Source organism: Orcinus orca, chromosome X (assembly GCF_937001465.1).
Source record: "Orcinus orca chromosome X, mOrcOrc1.1, whole genome shotgun sequence".
In the NCBI taxonomy this organism is placed as follows: domain Eukaryota; kingdom Metazoa; phylum Chordata; class Mammalia; order Artiodactyla; family Delphinidae; genus Orcinus; species Orcinus orca.
Genome location: NC_064580.1, coordinates 17,476,930 through 17,498,030, shown reverse-complemented (window position 1 = coordinate 17,498,030; position 21,101 = coordinate 17,476,930). Strand labels below are relative to the sequence as shown.

The 21,101-nt window shown below is 35.7% G+C and overlaps 1 protein-coding gene across 10 annotated transcripts in view; it reads left to right on the top strand.

The window, feature by feature from the left end:
- Positions 1-21,101, top strand: part of RPS6KA3 (ribosomal protein S6 kinase A3) — a 111,102-nt gene that overhangs the window by 17,184 nt on the left and 72,817 nt on the right. For 6 of the 10 annotated variants that reach the window (XM_049704731.1, XM_033411517.2, XM_049704729.1 and 3 more), the window contains exon 2: positions 12,724-12,780. In XM_049704731.1, coding sequence (XP_049560688.1) covers positions 12,724-12,780 — 57 coding nt within the window. Of the gene's footprint in view, positions 1-5,825; positions 5,920-6,907; positions 6,945-12,723; positions 12,781-13,499; positions 13,614-21,101 lie in introns of those variants that run through there. The other 4 variants (XM_033411512.2, XM_033411516.2, XM_033411513.2 and 1 more) reach the window with 3 other exon arrangements.

Here is a 21,101-nt window from a genome sequence, read left to right as displayed (position 1 = left end):
GACCTCTCTATTATTTTTGCAATTTCCTGTGAATATATAATCATTTCTAATTTAAAAGTTAGGAAAAAAGTTGAGAAAGCATTAGATAAAATTCAGTGTCTATTCTCAATTAAAAACAGTAAAATAGGGCTTCTCTGGTGGCGCGGTGGTTGAGAGTCTGCCTGCCGATGCAGGGGACATGGGTTCGTGCCCCGGTCCGGGAAGATCCCACATGCCGCGGAGCGGCTGGGCCCCTGAGCCATGGCCGCTGAGCCTGCGTGTCCGGAGCCTGTGCTCCGCAGTGGGAGAGGCCACAACAGTGAGAGGCCCGCGTACCGCAAAAAAAAACAGTAAAATAGGAATAAGAGGGTGTGTCCTTAACATTATTAAAAAATAGCCTCAGACCAGTAGCCAGCATCATGCTTGATGGAGACATATTATGGGCAATCTCATTAAAATTGTGCCTGCTGTTTTCACCTCTGTTTCACATTCTACAAGAGTTTGCTAATGAAGTTAGACAAGAAAATCAAAAGGTATTCAAAAGAAGGATAAAAGATAACTATTCATAGATGATATAATCATCTTCTTAGGTAATCTATGGAGACCACTAAAAAGCTTTGTGAAAACTAATGATGGTCTAATAAGGTGGTATTAAACAGAATATATATTTAAAAATTAATAAATAGTTTTCCTTGTTAGAAGTGATAATGGGAAAAAAGAGCTCATTCAAAATAGCAGTAAAAATATTAAATGTCTGGAAATAAACATAAGCAAAGGGCAGGAACTAAATGAAAGAAAATAGTTGTATTAAAGAATAAATAAGTTGAGAGAAAAGCTATGGTTCTTTAAATTACTTTCAGTAGGATTTGAGGTTTGTTATTTTCTTGTTTATTTTTTTAAAAATTTTTCCTCTGTCTTGAATGAATGTTCCCAGATTTTTAGTTTTTTTCTTATTTCTTTAGGTTTCTTTTATTTTGTAGCTTATCTGGACAGTTAATACTAACAATTTTTAGTAGAGTCCTCTTATTAATAGTGTTTATGCTTAATACATATACAGCTAGAATTCATTATGGAGCTGTAATTATAAACTATATTTCTCATTTTTCCAAAAATAAACCTTGCTGCCTGGTTGTGTTTATACCTATGGTACTTTTAAATATATATATATGTATATATATTTAATGAGTGAGTAGTTTGGATTGTTTTTTCCTAAGTAAGTTCAGTTCCAAACTTGTCTAATACACTTTGTGTTAAGGTACAGTTGATATTGCTTGGCTGTTAAGCTCTTTTTTGTGTATTTGAGCAAGTCCTATTCTGTCTTGTTTCACTTACTGGCAAGCTATTATTGCTGTCGTTTTGTTCATAAGAATGTTTGTAAGACTGTGTGTAAGTTTAATTAAAGTGACTTTTAGTTAACAGTTATGTTATCAGTAACACATGTTGGGTTCAGTTCATCAAACATTTAAGCACCACTTGTTTTGCCGATGAGGAAACAGGTTCAGGTAATTTTGCCACAGTCACATAACAAATAAAGCTTGGGCTTTGAAGCTCGGCTCGGCATCATGGTGTATCTGTTTTAGATAGAAGGACTTCACTAAGCCTCTGGAAACCAGAAGAAATTATTAGACTTTTTCCTAAGACTTAAATTAGCCAGACCAAGTAATGCATTAATGAATTATCTAGTACTCAGACTTTTAGCCCTAGAAATGGAAGTGGACCCATTAGGGTAAGGGACTCACCAGAATACCCTCAAGTATTTGCATTTGTCAATTCCTCTGGCAAGATGAGCAGGAGGAAAGAGAAGCTAACACTTACTGGGCACCCAGCATGGCTAAGCGTACTAAACTTTATTACAACCTCCGGCATAACTGGTATTCAAATCTTGTAGATTAGAAAACTGAGACTCATGTTAAGTAGCTTGCCCAAAGTCACACCTATAATAAAGGACAAAGCCAGGTTCTGAAACTTGGTATGTCAGGCTCCAAAGCCCATGATCTTTTCTCTACACTGTGATTTCCCAGACTTAACCTAATCACAGGAGTCATCTAAGGTGCCTGTTTAAAAAATGAAATACCGAGCCACGGGGCTTCTGGAACTTCTGATTCAGTTTCAGTTTGAGGTAAGGCCAGGTAGTGTATTATTAACAGGAATCTTAGGTGATTCTGATCATCACACAGGTTTGGGAAACACTGCCAACTCCATGTGGTACTAAGAGGTGGAGTTTGAAGGTGTTAGGAAGGCATAAATAGCAGTGGGCGTACACAGAGTAGCTTAAAAAATAAGTTGACACTTTACTAGTAAAATAAGACTGGTAAGATTGGATTGTGGAAATTATAAAATTGCTTTAGGTTCCTTAATCTGCACAGAAAAACAATGTTTCATTTGTTTTCTCTTTGTTAGTACTTCTCTTTCAGGTGACAGCATTTGTTACAATCCATTCTTTGGTATTATCCTTGTTTACACTTGGATACAAAGGTACCAATGAAGGATATAGATAAAACTGTATTTTAGATGCAGAAAAGAAAGAAGGAATTACAGTTAGAAATAACGTACAAAACAGCTTTAAATACAGAATTAGTAATTTCCTCAGGTGTAAAAACCCCACAAAATTTTAAATACTTTTAATCCTTAAAGTCACAGGATTATAACATTTTCAAGCTGGAAAAGCCCTTAGATATCCACATATTTTATGCATGAAGAAATCACAAATCAGAGAGGCTTTAAGGGCTTGCCCACAGTTAGTGGTGGATTCAAATCCATGCTGACTAAGATTCCATTGAACTCTTATGGATTGCAGATAAGTACCAGAAAATAGTGACTTTTTAGAAATAAATTTAGTGACAATCATGTTTACCTTATATTCCCTACTTTATCTGATTTTATGGTTTCTTCCTTTTTAATTGCCCTCTCGAGAATATGAATATATTCAAAGGAGTCTCTTTTAGGAGATTATGCAATTTTAAATATTACGTCGGATCAATGATACGTTAGAAAAACGAACCATTACCTTCTTAGTGTAGTGTATTTAACAAACGGACATTTTCAGAACATGTGTTAAGAGTTGTAGTTTTCTCCACTTTTTATTACAAAATTTTATTTTATAAATAGAGAAAAATGAGCACAGCTAGATGCCTATACTTGAATTCTAACAGTAATATGACATCATTTCTGTGTAGTAGTGTGAGCTTTGGATTCAGACTTGGGTTCAATTGTCTTATCCGCAAACTTAATACCCCTGTGATCTTGGACAAGTTACTAATTCTCAACCTAAGTTTTTTCTTCTCTATATAATAACATCCCTCATAGTTGATTAATGATTAATTGGGATTAAATGAGAGAATATATGCAACATAGCCAACACTGTACTTTGAACAAAATAAGCATTGCATAAATGATAGCTGTTATTATTTATTTCCTTGAGCCAGTAGTTATTTAGAATAATATTGATTTCTGAATGAGTGCTTTATTTCCTTATTCAGTTTTTTGTCATAATCAGAAAATATCTGTAGAGTTCCTGCTTTTAAGAATTTTGGACTTACTTCATGGCCTAGAACATGGTCAGTCTTTTATAACTTTTCATAGATAACTTGAACCCATATTCTTTTTACATTATAAAATTCAATATCTACCTATTCTAATGTAAGTTACATCAAATGCTTTGTCCTGTTTTATTCATTATGCTAGTTGATGTTAGTGTGCTAAAATTTCCCCTTCCACTTGTGTCCATTTATTTCATGTTATAGTCCCCAGAACATCTCCTTTTGTGTTTTGTGGTTAGGTTAGTCGGTGATTAAGTGTTCAGTACTATTTTGCATTTATTATTTTTAATGACTCGTCTGAAAAAAGTTACACAGGCTGATTATAGAAAATCTGACAAACAGAAACATACACAGAAGGAAATAAACATCTTCACTCTTACTATGAAATATTATGAAAAGATTTAAATGTGATTAAGAGTAGGGGTTTTAGAATCAGAGTTAGGTTTGAATTTAAGCTCTACTTATTTGCTTTAGGCAGGATATTAGACTTTTTCATTTATTCAACAAATATTTATTGAGCACTTACTGTATGCCAGCCAGGCATTTTGCTAGGGGCTGAGGATACAGCGCTTTAAAAGATTGACATACCCATCTTAGCTTAATGTCCTCATTTGTAAATTAGTGATAATGCCTCACAGAGTTCTTAGAAGCATCAAAGATGTACTTGCCTGGTGTGCAGTAATTGCTCAGTAAATGATAACAATTATTATTACTGTATGTATTAAGTACTAATTATATTTTTAGTCCAAATCAAATCACCTTTTTATTTAATCAGCTTAAGGTTTTTGCTTCACATTTTATTTTTGGCCTTAATAATCCATACACTTGCTTTCTTCTTTTTCTTTATGCTTTTCTATGCTTATCTGTTTTTGCTTGGCTTTCTCTTTAAAGCGGTAAATACTGGTGTGGATTTTTTAAGCTTCTTAAAAATATAACCTAAGACTATTAAAATTTTTATTATCAAGCATTTCAAACACATACCAGAGTAGAGAGAATAGTATAATGAACCACCATATTTCCATAGCCCAGCCTCAAAGATTATCTCTTGGCCAGTCTTGTTTCATCTGTACTCCCCATCATACACACTACTTTCTCTCTTCCCCTCCCTGGCTCCAGTGGATTATTTTGAAGCTACTCCTAGATACATCAATTCAGACATAAATATTTACGTTTATATTTCTTAAAAGATAAAGACTTTTATAAACATCAAACATACCATCATCACTCATAAAAACATCAATAATTCTGTAATAGCATCCAATATCCAGTAAGACACTTTGCTTTAATTAGATACTTTACATTTCTTACATTATTACTTTTGGAATTATTTCTGTCATCCTATTTTAAGTTTTTTATTCTTTTCCTTATGGTTTGTTTTTTTTCTTCTGCCTTATGGATTTGTTTGTTTGAAGAGGTTATGAAATATTGAAGAAAGAATTATGGAGCTAGAAAGACTTGGCTTTGAACCTTGCTTCTGCCATTCACAAATTAACTTTGCTGAGCCTTGGTTTCCTCATCTGTAAAATAGGGGTAATTATACCTACCTCCGTGCTTAGGGTTGAATGTGATGCCTGCATAAAGTACTATTCACAGTCTTTGCCAGTTATTATATTCTCCACTGATTTGGACTGCAATGAATAAGTATAATTCTCGGTTGTTGTATGCTTTTTCAAAGCATGCCAAAATTTATATTTATTTGGTAGTTACTAAAAGTAGTGGTTTTAAAATATCTTTTTAGGAAAGACAGAGAATTTAGAATCTTAGTTTCTCCCTTCTTCCACTACCTCTTTTAATTTGAGTCCACATTAATTTATCCTGAGGTTACAAATCTTACCTTTAACTTTCTAAAGGTTTATATTGTTTATATACTTATATCAGTTATTTATTCTTCATTATTGACCCTTTCTCCTTTATTGGGGTTAATTATTTTATTCAGTTATTTCTAGATATTAAGTTGGTATCAATATACTTCACCAATTCTTTCCTACCTCAGTATTCTTGAGTTCTTATTTTGTTTCTCTTTCAATGGTCTAAGACATACCTTTGAACAGTTTATGAAAAAGGTACTACCAGGATGGTGAAATTTTATAAGACTGCAGAACTAAGAAGAATTTCCTGTGATCTTTGTATATGAACAAGTAGAACAAGGTATAAAATTCTTAGATCATAACTTTTCCCTTTTAACTCTCTGTAAGTCATTACTTCATTGTCTTCTGGCATTTTATTGTTGCAGAGGAGAAATCTGAGGTCAATCTGATTTTAGTTTCTTTGAAAATAACCTATTTTTTTCTGCTTGTATGCTTGTAGGATTATATCTTTATCCTTGAAATTTAAAAACATTTGCCAGGACATGTCTTGGTGTTGATGATCTCTGTTGAACCTTCTCAGTCTCCAGTCTCAGGTATTTTTTTCCGGAACTGGAAAGTTTTCTTATACTTTTGATTGATTAAACTGCTGGGGTTTTTTCTTTAGGAGCATCTGTTATTCATAGATTATTTCTACGTCTGTCCTCCATCGTTTTTTAATCTTTTCTTTCATTTTTTTTTCATTTACTCAAGTTTGTCCTCCTTGGCATGGATTCTGTTTTCTGCAGTGTCAGTTCCAATACTTGCTATTCACAATGCAGATTTAATTTTGGCTACCGTGTTTTCGTTTCTTTATTCTTATCTCAACATACTCTTGTTTCATAAGCAGAATTCCCCTTAGGGGTACACTCCAAAAAAATGAGATGGATTCAGGCCTAAAACCGTATCTATTTTCTGAGGCCACAACCACAGGAAACCATCAGAGAGGAAAAAAAAAAAGCTTCTGAAAGTTTCCTCTAAAACTTAATAATGTAAATATAACCAGTGGTCATTCCTACCCTAGTCTAGAAAATAGAATAGTCTTGAGTACTAGCAGACCTTTAGTTGCTAGAGGAATAGCAAAGCACATGTAAGGGCACCTTAACTAGAAATAAATGGATTTTTCTAGTTACATTGATTGTTTTTCTCTTTATAAAAAATATATAATAAATGCATATAATTTTGAAAATACAGTACAAAGAAGAAAATCCTATGACCCAGGTAACTACTGATAAGATTTTATATATGTTTTGCCAGTTACATGCACACATGTTGGGAGGGGGGTATGCAAAATTGGGATCATACTATTTAGTTTTGTATCCTTTTTAACTTAATATATTGCAATCATATTTTTGCATCATTAATTTTTCTTTGAGGCCCTGATTTTAACCATTGCATAGTATTCCTACATATGAATAGATGTATTATGATTTATTTAACCAGTCCCCTGTTGGTCATTTAGATTGTTTTCTATTTTTCAGTATAATGAGTATGATGAATATCACTGTACATAAGTCTTTATGCACATCTCTGATATTTCCTTAGGATAAATGAGGAGCTGATTCTTAATCCTGTCACATTGGTAAGGATTATATACATTCCTTATTAAGAATATAAAATGCTTGTTTCTTATTGTTTCAATGTGATTGCATAGAAGATTCTTTGGATTCTGAACAATTTGATGGTATCTTAACTGAAGTTTTAGAGAGGTTTCTCATGCCTCATCCTCAGCACCTTCACGGAAGTCCTATGGCATACGCTTTGGACAGGAAAACCACTGCTGATATCAGGGAGTTCGGAAGGCAGATACACTTGTGGAAACTTGAGGACAGTAAAGAAAAAAAAAAAGGCATGATTCTTGCTCATATCTACAACCTGGGTCTCCAAATTAGTACACTAGGGCTCTGGCCCCATTCTTTTCCTCCTCCCTTCCTGTTACTTTAGGCTGTTTTCTGTGAGGAATTCTTTTCTCCCAGTGTTCATATATACATTTCATTTCCAGGTAGTAGGATGTCAGTAGATGATATGTCCTACTAAGTTCAAGGTAGCATTTTTGAATCACAGATCATTTTTTTAGTCCTAGTGTACTTATACAAGATGATCTCCTGCTGGACTCAGTGCATTTTTTCAGAGGTATCAAACAGCCAAACGGCCTGGAAATGTGTGTGGTTGTAACATGCCATTACAGCAAAACAATCTGTTTAATAGGGTTGCTTAAAATAAATTTTTTTTAATTAGAAAAATACTCTTATTTTTAACACTTCAAAATTTTCCTTAAAATACTTTGGGATATTCTAGAAGTCCTGAAACGTTCGTTCAGAATTACTGACTTGAATTGTTTATTGCCTTAAGAGCAGGAAAATTATCTTAAGTGATAATTTTATACCACAACATTAGAAGTTAATGTTGAAAACAATACCTGCTGAAACTCAAGCTAACAGTCTCCTTTTTCTGATTTGTTCTGATAAGGCCCATATTGTACGTTATTCTAATTTTTGACTTTTACACATTTCAGACTACCAGAGTAAAGCTTGATTAGCATTTCCTAACCTTTTCTAGTATTTCACATAATATTTGCATATGTACAGTCTGCCAAGATCTGCGATTTTTTGGCTGGAAGGCATTATGGTGGGATGAGAGAGGATAAATACATTTGCCTCACGTTTAAACTATTCTTTTGCATTTGTACTCTATAGCCACATTGTATAAAAATATATCACACATATGAATGATCTCTTCTACCCTGCTTGACGGGAAATTGGCTGTAGTAAGTGGTGAAACAGGTATCTCAACACTCTCTTGTACTTCTTTATTGCATTACACTTTGGAAGCTAACTGTAGAAATGTAAATGTTACACAGTCAATTGAGGCCAAAGAGGGGACAGGAGGTAGCATTTACTGAGCATCTACTGTCCCTTGGTGGGTCCTTTTAATTACAGCATCCCTGTGAAGTAGATATTATATGCATCTTACAAATGAAGAAACTGAGGCTCAAAATGTTAAGTAACTTACCCAAGGTCAGGTAACTACAGTAGTAAGTGACAGAACTGGGGTTTAAACCTGGTACTAGCCAGATTCAGACCACATGTTTTTTTCTATTTGTTTCTTAAAATTAGAGAAATAAATTTTCTTGTTTAATTGGTATTATTCCTTGAACTTTTGGAACTATAAGTATTACAATATTGAGTCAGACTGGTGGTCCATGTAACCTAATCTCTAGTGAAGTCGAGAGTCCTTTTTCAAAAGTGAAAATTCTTAGCTGCATAGGTAACTTTATACTCATTTCTATTAGATAGCATTTGAATCCTTGTTTTGGCAAAGTGATACAAAACGTTTGTTGAAATAAAGGTGCTTTTTTGGGTCGGTTTTGGTAAAGCTTCACTGGTATGTAGGGTAACATTAGCTTTTATATTTTCCTGCTTTAAAAATTAAATTGTTCAAAATTTTAAATCTTTGGTAAACTCAGAAAGGAAGTAGTTGTTTTTGCAAAAAGTAGAGCATAAAATACCTTTAGATGTTTCACTTAATTTTTTTCTTAGATTGTTTTGTTAGTATATCGCTATTAATTAGCTGGGTGAAAAGTTCAGAAAAGAAAATACGTTGTACAATTTATGGATTACATGAAGCTGAAAATAGTGAAGTAGCTGATTGGCAGATTTGGAATCTAATCTGTAGAGGTTGTAGCAATGAATCAGAACTGGAAAAAGATGAATCAAAAATTTAAAGTAAGGCTTTATTCATGAGACTAAGTACAGAATAGAGGATAGAAGGCTTAGTTGCAGTGTAAGTGAAGAAAACAAGGAAGTAACAGACAGAAAACAGGGAAAAAAATAATATGACCGAGCCATGTGTTGTGGACCTTCCAAAAATAATGCATATGTGAACTGCATTAATATAAGTTTATTATGTAGGGCAAGGGAGGTGATATGCCCTTTACTTTACTCTGCATTGGTCATATCAAGGTTGCAATGTTAATTGCACACAATTCTCTTTACTACCCTTTCAGATGAATTGGATGCATGCTCAGAGAAGAAAGTGGTCTCATCTTCTAAAAGGAGTGTTTGAAGGACCTCGAGTTATCTAGGAAAGAACAGACTTGGGGTAGTTTATAGTCATAGCTGTAGATTTACTTCTGTGACTTCGTAGATAGAGTACAGGCAAGTTAGTCATCATGTATTAGTAATCCTCTTAAAGGAAATTTGCATTTGAGGAAAGTTACTGTATGAAGAAGAGCATTATCGAGCAGCCAGTGCTTTTTCTGAGTTAGTATAGTAAGCTGCCTGGTGAGATACTTCTTTCTTGTCCTGATAGTGTTCAAATATAGGTGAGAATGGGATAGAAAGAACTTAAGCATATGATATGAGTATATTTGTATATTTGGAACAGAAAACTTTCAAGATCCCTTACCAATTCTAAACTTTTTCTGATTCTAAGATCAAAAGGTCTTTATGCAGTATTATTTTATCCTCATGAAGCTACCTTACCTTAATAATAGTAATTTGCGTTGGTACAGCTTCTTACAGTTTATAATGTATTTTCTTATGAGTTATCTCAGTTTTGAGCTTAACAACAACCCTTTGAGTAGACAGGGCAGGTATCCCCATTTTGAACAGATCAAGTAATAGGTTAGGAGAAAGTCTGAATTGCCCCAAATCATAAAGCTTTTAAGTGGCAGACCTAGGACTCTACCCCTGGTCTACCAATTCTGATTTTAGTGCTGTTTCTACCACACCAAAAAGTAAGTTATAAGCTGTGATTGTTACTTTGCATTGAAAATTACAAGGAGCAGATGATTCTCAAATTATATTCCCATGGAAAATATAAATGTAGCTCAAGTTAAACCAAGGGTTCTAAAAGCCAAATAATGGGGAGCCATTGAGTAGATCTGTGTCAGTCGGAAGAGAACACTGTGTATAATTAATGAGAAAATCTACTTTGGGCTACTAGATTAATGATGATACCATTTACTAAGAGCAAATGCAGGAGAAGTAGCAGATTGGTGGGCCACAGAGGGAGTGATTGAATTTTGGCTATAATTAAAATAGCTAACTTTGATTGTTTACTATGTGACAGGTCTTATGTCATTATCTCATTTAGTCTTCACAACTCTCTGAAGACTTTTCAATCTCCACTCTCCATATGAAGAAAGTAGAGCTTAGATAGTTTAAATAACTTGTTCAAGGCTTCATAATTAGTGTAAGAGCAGAAATTTGAATCTAGGTGTCTGACTCCAAAACCAATGTTCTTAAGAGCTAGTTTAAGGTTTGTCTGGAATGTTTGGATAAAAATCATCAGTGTTCAGTTGAATAAATGGTTGTGGCTTTTAAGAGGATGTATCCTGGAGTTATTTGAGTCCTTACCAAAGAAGTGGGCAATACATAGCCTCTGAAAGTGTCTTTGGAAAATAAAGATTTTATACCTGCCTCCCCCTTTTCTGCATTTTGGCACCATTTCTGTGCTTTGTAATATTGTGTGGGCATTCCCTAACCTAGGAACATACTCTGAGTGTTTGAAAATGAAAGTTACCCTTTTTAAGGGTCAGTAGACCTGTGAGGTCCTGTCAGATGGATCTTTAGGATAGGGGCATGTTTCCTTAACCTTTCATCTCCAGCTTGGTGCCTAGAACATAGCATGAATGAAATGAAATGGATGGATGAATGGTTGGGTGAATAAATAGAGATAGGGAGAGTAGAGAGAGGAGTTCAAGTTCAGAGCAGCTGTCTCATGTGCTATGTGGGGTAATGGGTGGGCTACCTTTTATTTCCCAGTTGATAATTCTCCAAAGATGGTTAGCTTAGATCCTTGTACATTTGTTGAATTAACAAGTGGTCAGGGGCATTTACTCCTTTTCCCAGTGAGGGAACTAGAGAAGACATTACGTATACCTGACTTTTGGTTTTGTTTTGTTTTTAATTACACAAATAATACATATTCATCATAGACATTGTAGACACATTAGAAAATCCAAATAAGCAAAACAAACAATTTAAATTGTCTAAAATTCTACCACTCAGAGATAGCCACTGTTAACATTTTGGTGTATATCCTTCCAGAGTTTTTCCCATACAAATATATACATTAAAACATGTATATATTTATTTAACATGGGATCATTACAATTCATATTGTTTTGTAAACTGCTTTTTTCACTTATTACATGTGACTGTCTTTCCATGTCAATAAATTTACATCTTTATCATCATTTTTAGTGACTGCATAGTATTCCATTATATGGATGTACCATGATATATTTAACTAGTTCTCTATTGTTAGGAATTTAGGTTTACAATTTGGAGTTCTTTTTGGAAAAAGTTATGGTGAGCATTCTTATATGTATATCTTTGCACACTTGTCTTTTTTTTTTTTAAAGTTGAAATGATGGGACATTTCAAAGTTTTATGTGTCTCTTTTTGTTTTTTAAATACAGACTTAGATTGCCTTCTTGAAGGGTTGTGCTGATTTACACTTTCTCCAGCAGTATATCCAGAGTGCTCTTTTCCCCATATCCGTATTAGCACTGGGTATTATTTTTTCTGTAAATCGTTAGCAATTTGAAAGGCAAAGGTATCTTTTGGTTAAATGCATTTCTTTGATTAGTATTAAGGCTGAACTCTTTTTTTCCCTTATTGCTCATTTCTGTTGAGGTTCATTGTTTTTTCTTACAGGTTTGTAAAATGAAGTTCTTTATGTATTGAGGATACCAACCCTTTGTCATATGTTGCTTTTATTTTTTTGTAATCAATTTGTCTTTATCTTTTTAATGTCCGGCAGAAGACGTTTTAAACTTTTATGGATTCAAATGTCATTTTTCTTTCCTTTATGATTTCTGCCTCCTTACCTCATAAGTAGCACTCACCTATATTTTCTTCTAATACTTGTATAATTTTACTTTTTGACATTTAAACGTTTAATCCGTCTGGAATTTCTTTGATGTAGAGACCTAGCTTAATTTTCCCCCAAATAATTAATCATTTGCCCTGAGTTCCAATGGAGTTGGAATTTAGAATGTGTTTTGACACAGAATGTATTGTAAACAATGTTTGGTGAGGTTTAAATAAGACCACTGTAGTGCATTTAACTATTAAACTCAAGAGCTTACCTGGAAAGGTAACCATCATTTATTATATCATTTCCATGGAAAAAATATTTTTATAGTTTTAAATAATCAATTTACACATTAACTTTTGAAGCACAACCTGTTGCAAATTGGCAACTGCATACTTAAATGGTGGTTCTGTACTTCATTAGAACCCTTTAGGGGTGAAAATATTCCTATACGGTTTTGTTTTACCTGTCTTCATTTGACTTAAACTGATGTGAGATCTGTTTTGGTAACTTTCTACTTGCTATACTTTTCACAGAATGGACAGCAAATTATGGATGAACCTATGGGAGAGGAGGAGATTAATCCACAAACTGTAAGTAAAATATTGTATCATAAGGGATACAGATAAATCAGATACCATAAAATTTAAGTATTCTTATTTTTAAACTGAACAAAGTAATGATTTTACAGTGTTAGAAACTTGTTGATGCTTTCACATTAATTTTACCAAAATACATTCTTGAATGTGCCAGTGACATTTTTAAAAACTGTTTGATGAGACTGATTTTACGAGAAGGACAAGACAAACTACTTTACATTGTTGAAGGTTTTTCATTTAAAAAAAAAACTTAAAAAAAAAGCAAACTAACCATAGATTTATTAGTGAAATAAGTATAAAGGTCATTATTTTTTGGAGATACTTAATGTTGAAAATGATTGCTCACCATTTCCTCATCTTGTGTTTTTGGTTCAGTCCTGAATCCCCAGCACCTAGACCAGTGCCTGGCACGTAATAGACACTCATTAAATATTAAATAAATGAATTAATAAATTGTCTCCTCTTGCAAGAAAACCATTGTTAGCTCAGTTATTATCATCATTTTCTTCTGTATATAAGACAATTATTATTGATATTTACAAAATATATATACTCTGCCACTTGCTTTTTTCACTTAATATGTCTTGAACATCTTTTTATGCCAATACATGTAGATCTGCCTTATTTTAAATGGTTTCATAGTATTCTGTTTTGTGCATGTCCTGTACTTAATGTAATTTTCCCCCATTTATTTTTGTGAACTTGTGTTTCAGTAGGACATAGTCTTAGAAAAGGATGTGCTGGAACAAAGGATATGAACATTTAAATCTCAATAAGCATTGCCAGATTGCCCTCCAAACCAAAAAGTTGTAAAAACTTCACTATATGTGAGTGTTTGTTTGACCATACCCTATTCAACACTAGATATTATCAGAAATTATTTTTAATTTGAGCCACACTAAATAAATCATACTTTCTCTTTTCAGTTTGCATCTCATTTGATTATTAGTGAAGTGTCCATGCATTATTGGCCTTTGTATTTTTGTATTTGCCCAGTTTTCTTTTGGGTTACTTACTGTCTCATTATGGTCTATATGATCTCTGTATATATTCTGGATGTTAACTCCATGTCTATAATATATCTTGCAAATGTTTTCCCCCTACTTTTTTTTTTAACAGTGATTATGTTGTCTTTCACTGTATGTGTACAGAAGTTTTCATTTTTAAATGGTCAGTTCTGGCTTCTGGGTTTCATGTTTTAGTTAGAAAATCCTTCCTTGAATCAAGTTTATAAAAATATCCTCTCACATTTTCATCTACCACTTTTATGGTTTTGTTTTTTGCATTTAGATTTGTGGTCTACTTGGAATTTTAGTACCTGTTACGATGCAGAAATATAACTTTTCTTTCCAAATGGGTTGTCCTAATCTCTACTTACTGAATAAATAAAACCCATTCATTCCCACTCATTTGAGATCCCTCTTTTACCAGATGTAAAATAGCCATATACCCCTAGTATTAGTTTCCTAGGACTGCCCTAATGAAGTACCACAAGTGGGTGGCTTAAATAACAGAAATTTATTCTCTCAGTTTGTAAGACTAGAAGTTTGAAATCAAGGTGTCGACAGATCCATGTTCTCTCTGAAAGTTCTGGGGGAGGATCCTTCCTTGCCTGTTCCAGCTTCTGTTGTCTGCTGGCAGTCCTTGGCATTCCTTGGCTTGTAGACATCACTCCAATCTCTGCCTCCATTGTCACATGGCATTCTCCCTGTGGGTCTGTGTCCAAATTTCCCTCTTCTTATAAGGACACCAGTCATTGGATTAGGGCCCACCTTATTCCAGTATGGCTTCATCTTAACCTTATCACACCTGCAAAGACCCTATTTTCAAGTAAGATCACATTCACAGGTACCGGGGATTAGAACTTGAACATACCTTTTTGGAGGACACAGTTCAACCCACAACATCCCTGAATGTTTTGACTTTACGTACCTTTTCAATTACTGTACTTTTATTATATGTTTTTTATATGTGGCAAGGCAAGCCTTCCTGTCTTTTTTACCTTTCAAAATTGTAGTCTTATACATCTACTAGATGAACTTTAGAATCAGTTTATCAAACACTCCTGAAAATTTTTATTGAGACTTTTATGCAAATAGCATTAAATTTATAAATTAACATGAGGAAAATTATTTTAATAAATATTGGGTCTTCACTTCCAAGAACATTCATTTATTCTGATATTCTTTTATATCCTTTATCAAAATTTTATGGTTTCTTAATATGGTTTTGTACATTTCTTATTAAGATAATTCATAGACATTTTATAGTTTTTGTTCTATTGTAAGTGGGAATTCTTTTCTGTTGTGTCTTCCATTTAGTTATTGCTAGTATGTAAAAAAAATTAGATGTTTCTATGTGCTTTTTTTTTTTTTTTTTGCGGTACGCGGGCCTCTCACTGCTGTGGCCTCTCCCGTTGCGGAGCACAGGCTCCTGACGCGCAGGCTCAGCGGCCATGGCTCACGGGCCCAGCTGCTCCGGGGCATGTGGGATCTTCCCAGACCAGGGCACGAACCCGTGTCCCCTGCATCGGCAGGCAGACTCTCAACCACTGTGCCACCAGGGAAGCCCTCTATGTGCTTTTTAACATCAGTTATGAAAGAGTGGGATCATTGTACTCTTCTTCTCAAAACCCTTCATAAGTTTTTTGCTTCCTTTAAATAAAGTCCAAACTCTGCAGTGTGACAAACCCTGCGTAATAAAACCTTTGCACACTTCTACCCTCTACTGAAAGTCTAATCAGTTGTATGTTTCCGGTTCTCTTTTACTCCTGAGCCTTCATAGGTGATAGTCCCTCTCCCAGAATTATTTTCCATTACCACTCCCCTCCAATGAAGTCCTGGTCATCCTTTAGGTCCAAGTTTTGCTATCACTTCAACTGAGGTGTCTTCCTGACACAGCTGCCACTTTCATTTCCACCTTGAATTGAGTATTTTTCCTTTGTGCTGCCCTAGCAGCCTATGTGTATGCTACATGACAACACCACACTAGATTCCATTGCTTATTTACTTGTCTGTATTTCCTACTAAACTGTGAGCTACATGAGGCAGTGACCATGTCTGACTTACTCCTTGTTTTTACATCCACGTATCTGGCTCCCAGTACCCAGTAGGTATTCCATCAGTGCTTGTTAATTAAAGGAACATGTGAATTAAGTCTTGGCTATCATGGGGCCTAGTGCCCAAGGCTGCCTTCAGATTTGGTCTAGATTTCTGCATCTCCCAAACCATTTGGGTTATTTTACTTCATTGGTCTATAGTATATGTTTATTAGCATTTAAGCAAATGTAAAAACAATCAGTAAGTATTAATATTGATTTTTTTTGCCATCAGCCACCTTTTTTATTTTTGCAACAATTCCTTTGGAAGGAAAACCTCTAAATTTTTTATTCTCTGAAGTCTAAAATCAAATAATTTTCCATTGTGGTATTCTGCGTACATGGCTCATACTTTCCCTCTGAGTACTCACAGCATTAGCAACATTTACATCTGGAAGTGAACTGCATTCTAGAGGTAGGTTGAAAAGGTGCAGGACTAAGATACTACGTGGGTAAAGTTGTTGAGATCATTCCACATTATAGGAATTGAGTATAAGATGAAAACCTAATATTTCTTTAATGGTATTAAATCCAAAAGATGGTCAAATATGTATTAGCCTTATACTTTTAAATTGTATTTGCCTCTAATGTACAGTTAAAAGTTTTTGTCAATTACTGATCATTTAAATAGTGAAAGTTGAGATGTCGCAGTAGTTATTTTATGCATAACAAATTACCCCAAGCTTAGTAGCTTAAAACAACATACATTTATTATCTCACCGGTTCTGTGGGCCAGGAATCTGGGCACGGCTTTCTTTGGTTCAGAGTCTCTCACAGACTACAGTCAAGGAGTTTGCCAGGGCTAGAGTCTCATCTGTACCTTGACTGGAGAAGGATCTGCTTCCAAGCTCACATGTTTGTTGGCCCAGATTCCTGGCCCATAGGAACTGTGAGATGCTAACTGTATGTATGGAGGTCGTCGACTGGTAGGCTTTCTTGTAGGTTGATTGACCCCTTTTCTATGGGCTAGAATGCAGAGTGTGATGATTAGCCAGTTTTGGCCTCAACAAGACTATAGGGCAGATAGAGAATAACAAGAGAGAAGAAACCTGGATCCTTAGTGACCTAAGGATCTAGCGACACCTCTTCACTCTAACCTAGCCTCGTGCCTATGGACTGCTCCAAGAGAGAAAAATAGGCACTTACCTTGCTCGAGACTTTGCATTTTGGGGCCTTTTTGTTAGAGCAGCTTAGTCTGTACTCTGACTACATCTAATCATTCATTAACGAAGTAGTTAATGAATGTCTGTTTGGTGCCAAGAACTCTGCTAACTTGTTAGAGACACAGAAACACATAAGGGAAACTTGCAGTTTTAAAATGGCAAAATAAAGCTGTTTTTGTCCTCTTGTCCTCTGGGAAATTATCACCCAAAACAACAAGGACAATAAGAAACGGAAACACGGTCTTTGTAATTAGAACACTTCTGTTATTTGAACCACAATATATAAATATGAAAAGCAGATAAAAGAGTCATAACAAGATGAAGTTATAGGACCTAAGTGCTGGTGAGGAGTATATCATCAAGAAGCAAGCCCTTGGGGAGGGTGGGAGGGAGGGAGACGCAACAGGGAAGACATATGGGAACATATGTTTATGTATGACTGATTCACTTTGTTATAAAGCAGAAACTAACACACCATTGTAAAGCAATTATACCCCAATAAAGATGTTAAAAAAAAAAAAAAAAAAAAAAAGAAGCAAGCCTTATTCAGGGCCCCAAAGCCCCAGAAGAGCTCAAGAATGAGGTCACTAAGTATTGTGGAAAGTGGAGGTATGGCCCAGGCTGAAAATAGAGATTGGTTGAATGTCGATATGAAAAGCCTTTACTCTAACCCCTCTCCTACCCCTGGAAGAGACAAAGTATTTTATAGAGAAAAATGAACCAGAGAGGCTCCATACATGGGGAACCCCAGGCATAGTAGGAAGTGGGGTGAGACACTGGGCTGGAAACAGGGAGATCAAGGGAAAGCCTACTCCTCAATGGTGTTATGATCCCCTTCCCCTCCCCATTTCACCAACCAAGACCATATCCTCCAGACAGGAGAGTGGAGTCGTCTTTCCTGAAGAAACTGAATGATACCTGATAAAAGACCTTCAGATACTGATATTTGGGAGATCTTCAGTGTAAAGGCTGGCTACTTGACCATTTAACCTACAAGAAAGCCTACCAGTTGACAAGCTCCAGAACATCTGGTCCACTTCTTAGTGCATCACTCTTAAACTGAGTTAAAAGCCAAATATCACCAGACACTTGAGAAAGGATTCCAACATGAAAGAATAAGATCTTGGGGGAAACGGACAATGCAGGAAAAAGGAAAAAGAAAAAATAAATTAATATCCTTTGAGTGCTAAGAGATGAAATTGATTTCCTAAAACAAGAGTAGAATGCTGTTTTTTAAATCTACTTTTATTTATTTATTTATTTTTGGCTGCATTGGGTCTTCATTGATGCGTGCAGGCTTTCTCTAGTTGCGGCAAGCAGGGGCTACTCCTTGTTGCAGTGCACGGGCTTCTCATTGCGATGGCTTCTCTTGTTGCGGAGCACGGGCCCTAGGCATGCAGGCTTCAGTAGTTGTGGCACGTGGGCTCAGCTGTTGTGACTCGCGGGCTCTAGAGCGCAGGCTCAGTAGTTGTGGCGCACGGGCTTAGTTGCTCCGCGGCACATGGGATCTTCCTGGACCAGGGCCCGAACCCGTATCCCCTGAATTGGCAGGCGGATTCTTAACCTCTGTGCCACCAGGGAAGCCCAGTATGCTATTTTTTTAGAAACAGAAAAAGAAGAAACTGTTAGAAATTAAAAATGTGATAGTAATATTTTATATTTTAGTAGAATATTTAGAAGCTAAAATGGAGGAAACTTTCCCCAAAATAGAACAGGACAAATAGAAAGTAGGAGAGAAAAAGAAAGAGAAGCAATTTAACATTTACCTAATAGGAATTCCAGAAAGAGACAGTGGGGAAATGGAGGGGAAGAAATTAGGAAAGAAATACCATAAGATACATGTTTTCCCCCCCAACATCTTAATATCTCTGAAATCAGAATGTTTGTTATAATCAAAGGTGTGACACATTTTAATTGGCAGCACTTTCTCTTTCTTAATGGTACAGTGCTAATCGTGCTCTTAGATTAGGCAGAATACTAAAATGCCAAAAAAAAAAATTTTTTCCCCCAACATGAGGACCACGAGTCTCCGGATTAAAACAGCCTACTGAAAGCCTGTTAATAATGACCAAAAAAATAAAATAAAATAAAAAGAAGAAGAACCACCCTACTCAAGAAGGATCGTTATTATGAAATATCAAAACACCAGGGATAAAGAGAAGATCCTAAAAGTTTTGCTGTGGGCTGGATGTGTTCCCTCAAAATTTGTATGTTGAAGCCCAAGCTCCAATGTGATGAAGTTTAAAAGTGGGGCCTTTGGGAGGTGGTTGGGTCAGAAGGGCAGAGCCCTCATAAATGGGATTAGTGCCCTTATAAAATGGACCCCAGAGAGCTCCCTCACCCCTTCTGCCCTGTGAAGACACAGCAAGAAGATGGCTATCTACGAACAAGGAAACAGATCCTCGCCAGACACAGAATCTGCTGGCGACTTGGACTTGCACTTCCCAGGCTATAGAATTGTGAGAAATAAATTTCTGTTTGTTGTAAGCAACTCAGTCTATGGTATTCTGTTATAGCAGCCCAAACAGACTAAGACAAGCTTTTAGAAATTTTTTTCATACCATATATAAAGGCTGAGGGACTTCCCTGGTGGCGCAGTGGTTAAGAATCCGCCTGCCAATGCAGGGCACACAGGTTTGATCCCTGGTCCGGGAAGATACCATATGCCACGGAGCAACTAAGCCCGTGCGCCCCAACTACCGAGCCTGCGCTCTAGAGCCCACGCGCTGCAACTACTGAGCCCTTGTACCACAACTACTGAAGCCCACGTGCCTAGAGCCTATGCTCCGCATCAAGAGAAGCCACCGCAGTGAGAAGCCCGTGCACTGCAACAAAGAGTAGCCCCCACTCACCGCAACTAGAGAGCCCAAGCACAGCAACAAAAACCCAACGCAGCCAAAAATGAAAAATAAAGAAATTTATAAAATAAAGGCCTGGGTATAAGAATAATATACGATATTTCAACATTGAAAGTTAAAAGTCAAGGAGCAGTGCCTTTGAAATGCTTAGTGAAAATGATTTTCAATGAAGGTATTTTCAGACATGTACCTATTCTTTGGAAGAAGAATACCTTCTTCTGCCAACAGTAGAAGGTTATTAACTAAAGGAAAGACATGAGATTCAGGCAGCAAAAGACCCAACATGTACAAGCACAGTGAAGAAAGTTCCTTCCCGTTATGATGAATAAAGGATGCTTCAGAAGACTAGTTCATTCAGTAGGCTTAGAGAGTACTCAGTCCAGATTGAAGCAGACAGATGTTTCCAGGAGGGCTGTCTTCAGGGGAAAAAAAGAAGTTATGAATTGTCCAGTAGGTTTGAGTATTGAAAATCCACTTGAGAGGCAAAGTGAGAAGAATTTGAGATAGGTGCAAAGAAAAGAAAGCAAGTTTTAAAACAAAGCAACTATAAATTTAACAAAAATAGAAACGTTGCATACAAGAAATGTAACTACAGTATATTACTTCAAGCAGTGAACAGTGTTTACATAGTCATAATATTTGTAAAGACTCAATATTGATTTAACCAAAATGTGTGATATGAGTGTCACGTCAGCTGTAATAGGATGTCTAAAGGTGATATCTGAAATTGTTGAGTCAGGAGAAAATAGTATAAGGTTATTAGCTATCATATAAATACCAGAGGGAACAATGAACAGAGCTGAAAGGGTATCGAGAACACTGGGTACTGCTACTTTTTTGTTATACAAGCCTTGCATCATTACTTGACCCTTTAATCTTCACTCAGACCTTCTTGACATATGGAGCTGCCCCTGTGATTTCTCTTGAGCATGTCTCCTGGTTTCTATTTGTGGTAGAGCCATTTCATTCTGTCTGGATTTTTCTCCCTTCTTCACACCTCATGTTTTCCTCTCTTCCCTTTGTTCTTTGCCCTCCGATCTGCCTCCTTCCTATATCCTAGATCTACTTTTCTTTCATCTTCTAGAATTTAATGCTGTTTTCCTTTCTTCTGGCTTTCTGAAGGCTCAATCCTTTCTTGTCTTTATGCACCTGAAGTAAAATTTTTATTTCTTCCACTCATGAAGTATACGAAATTTA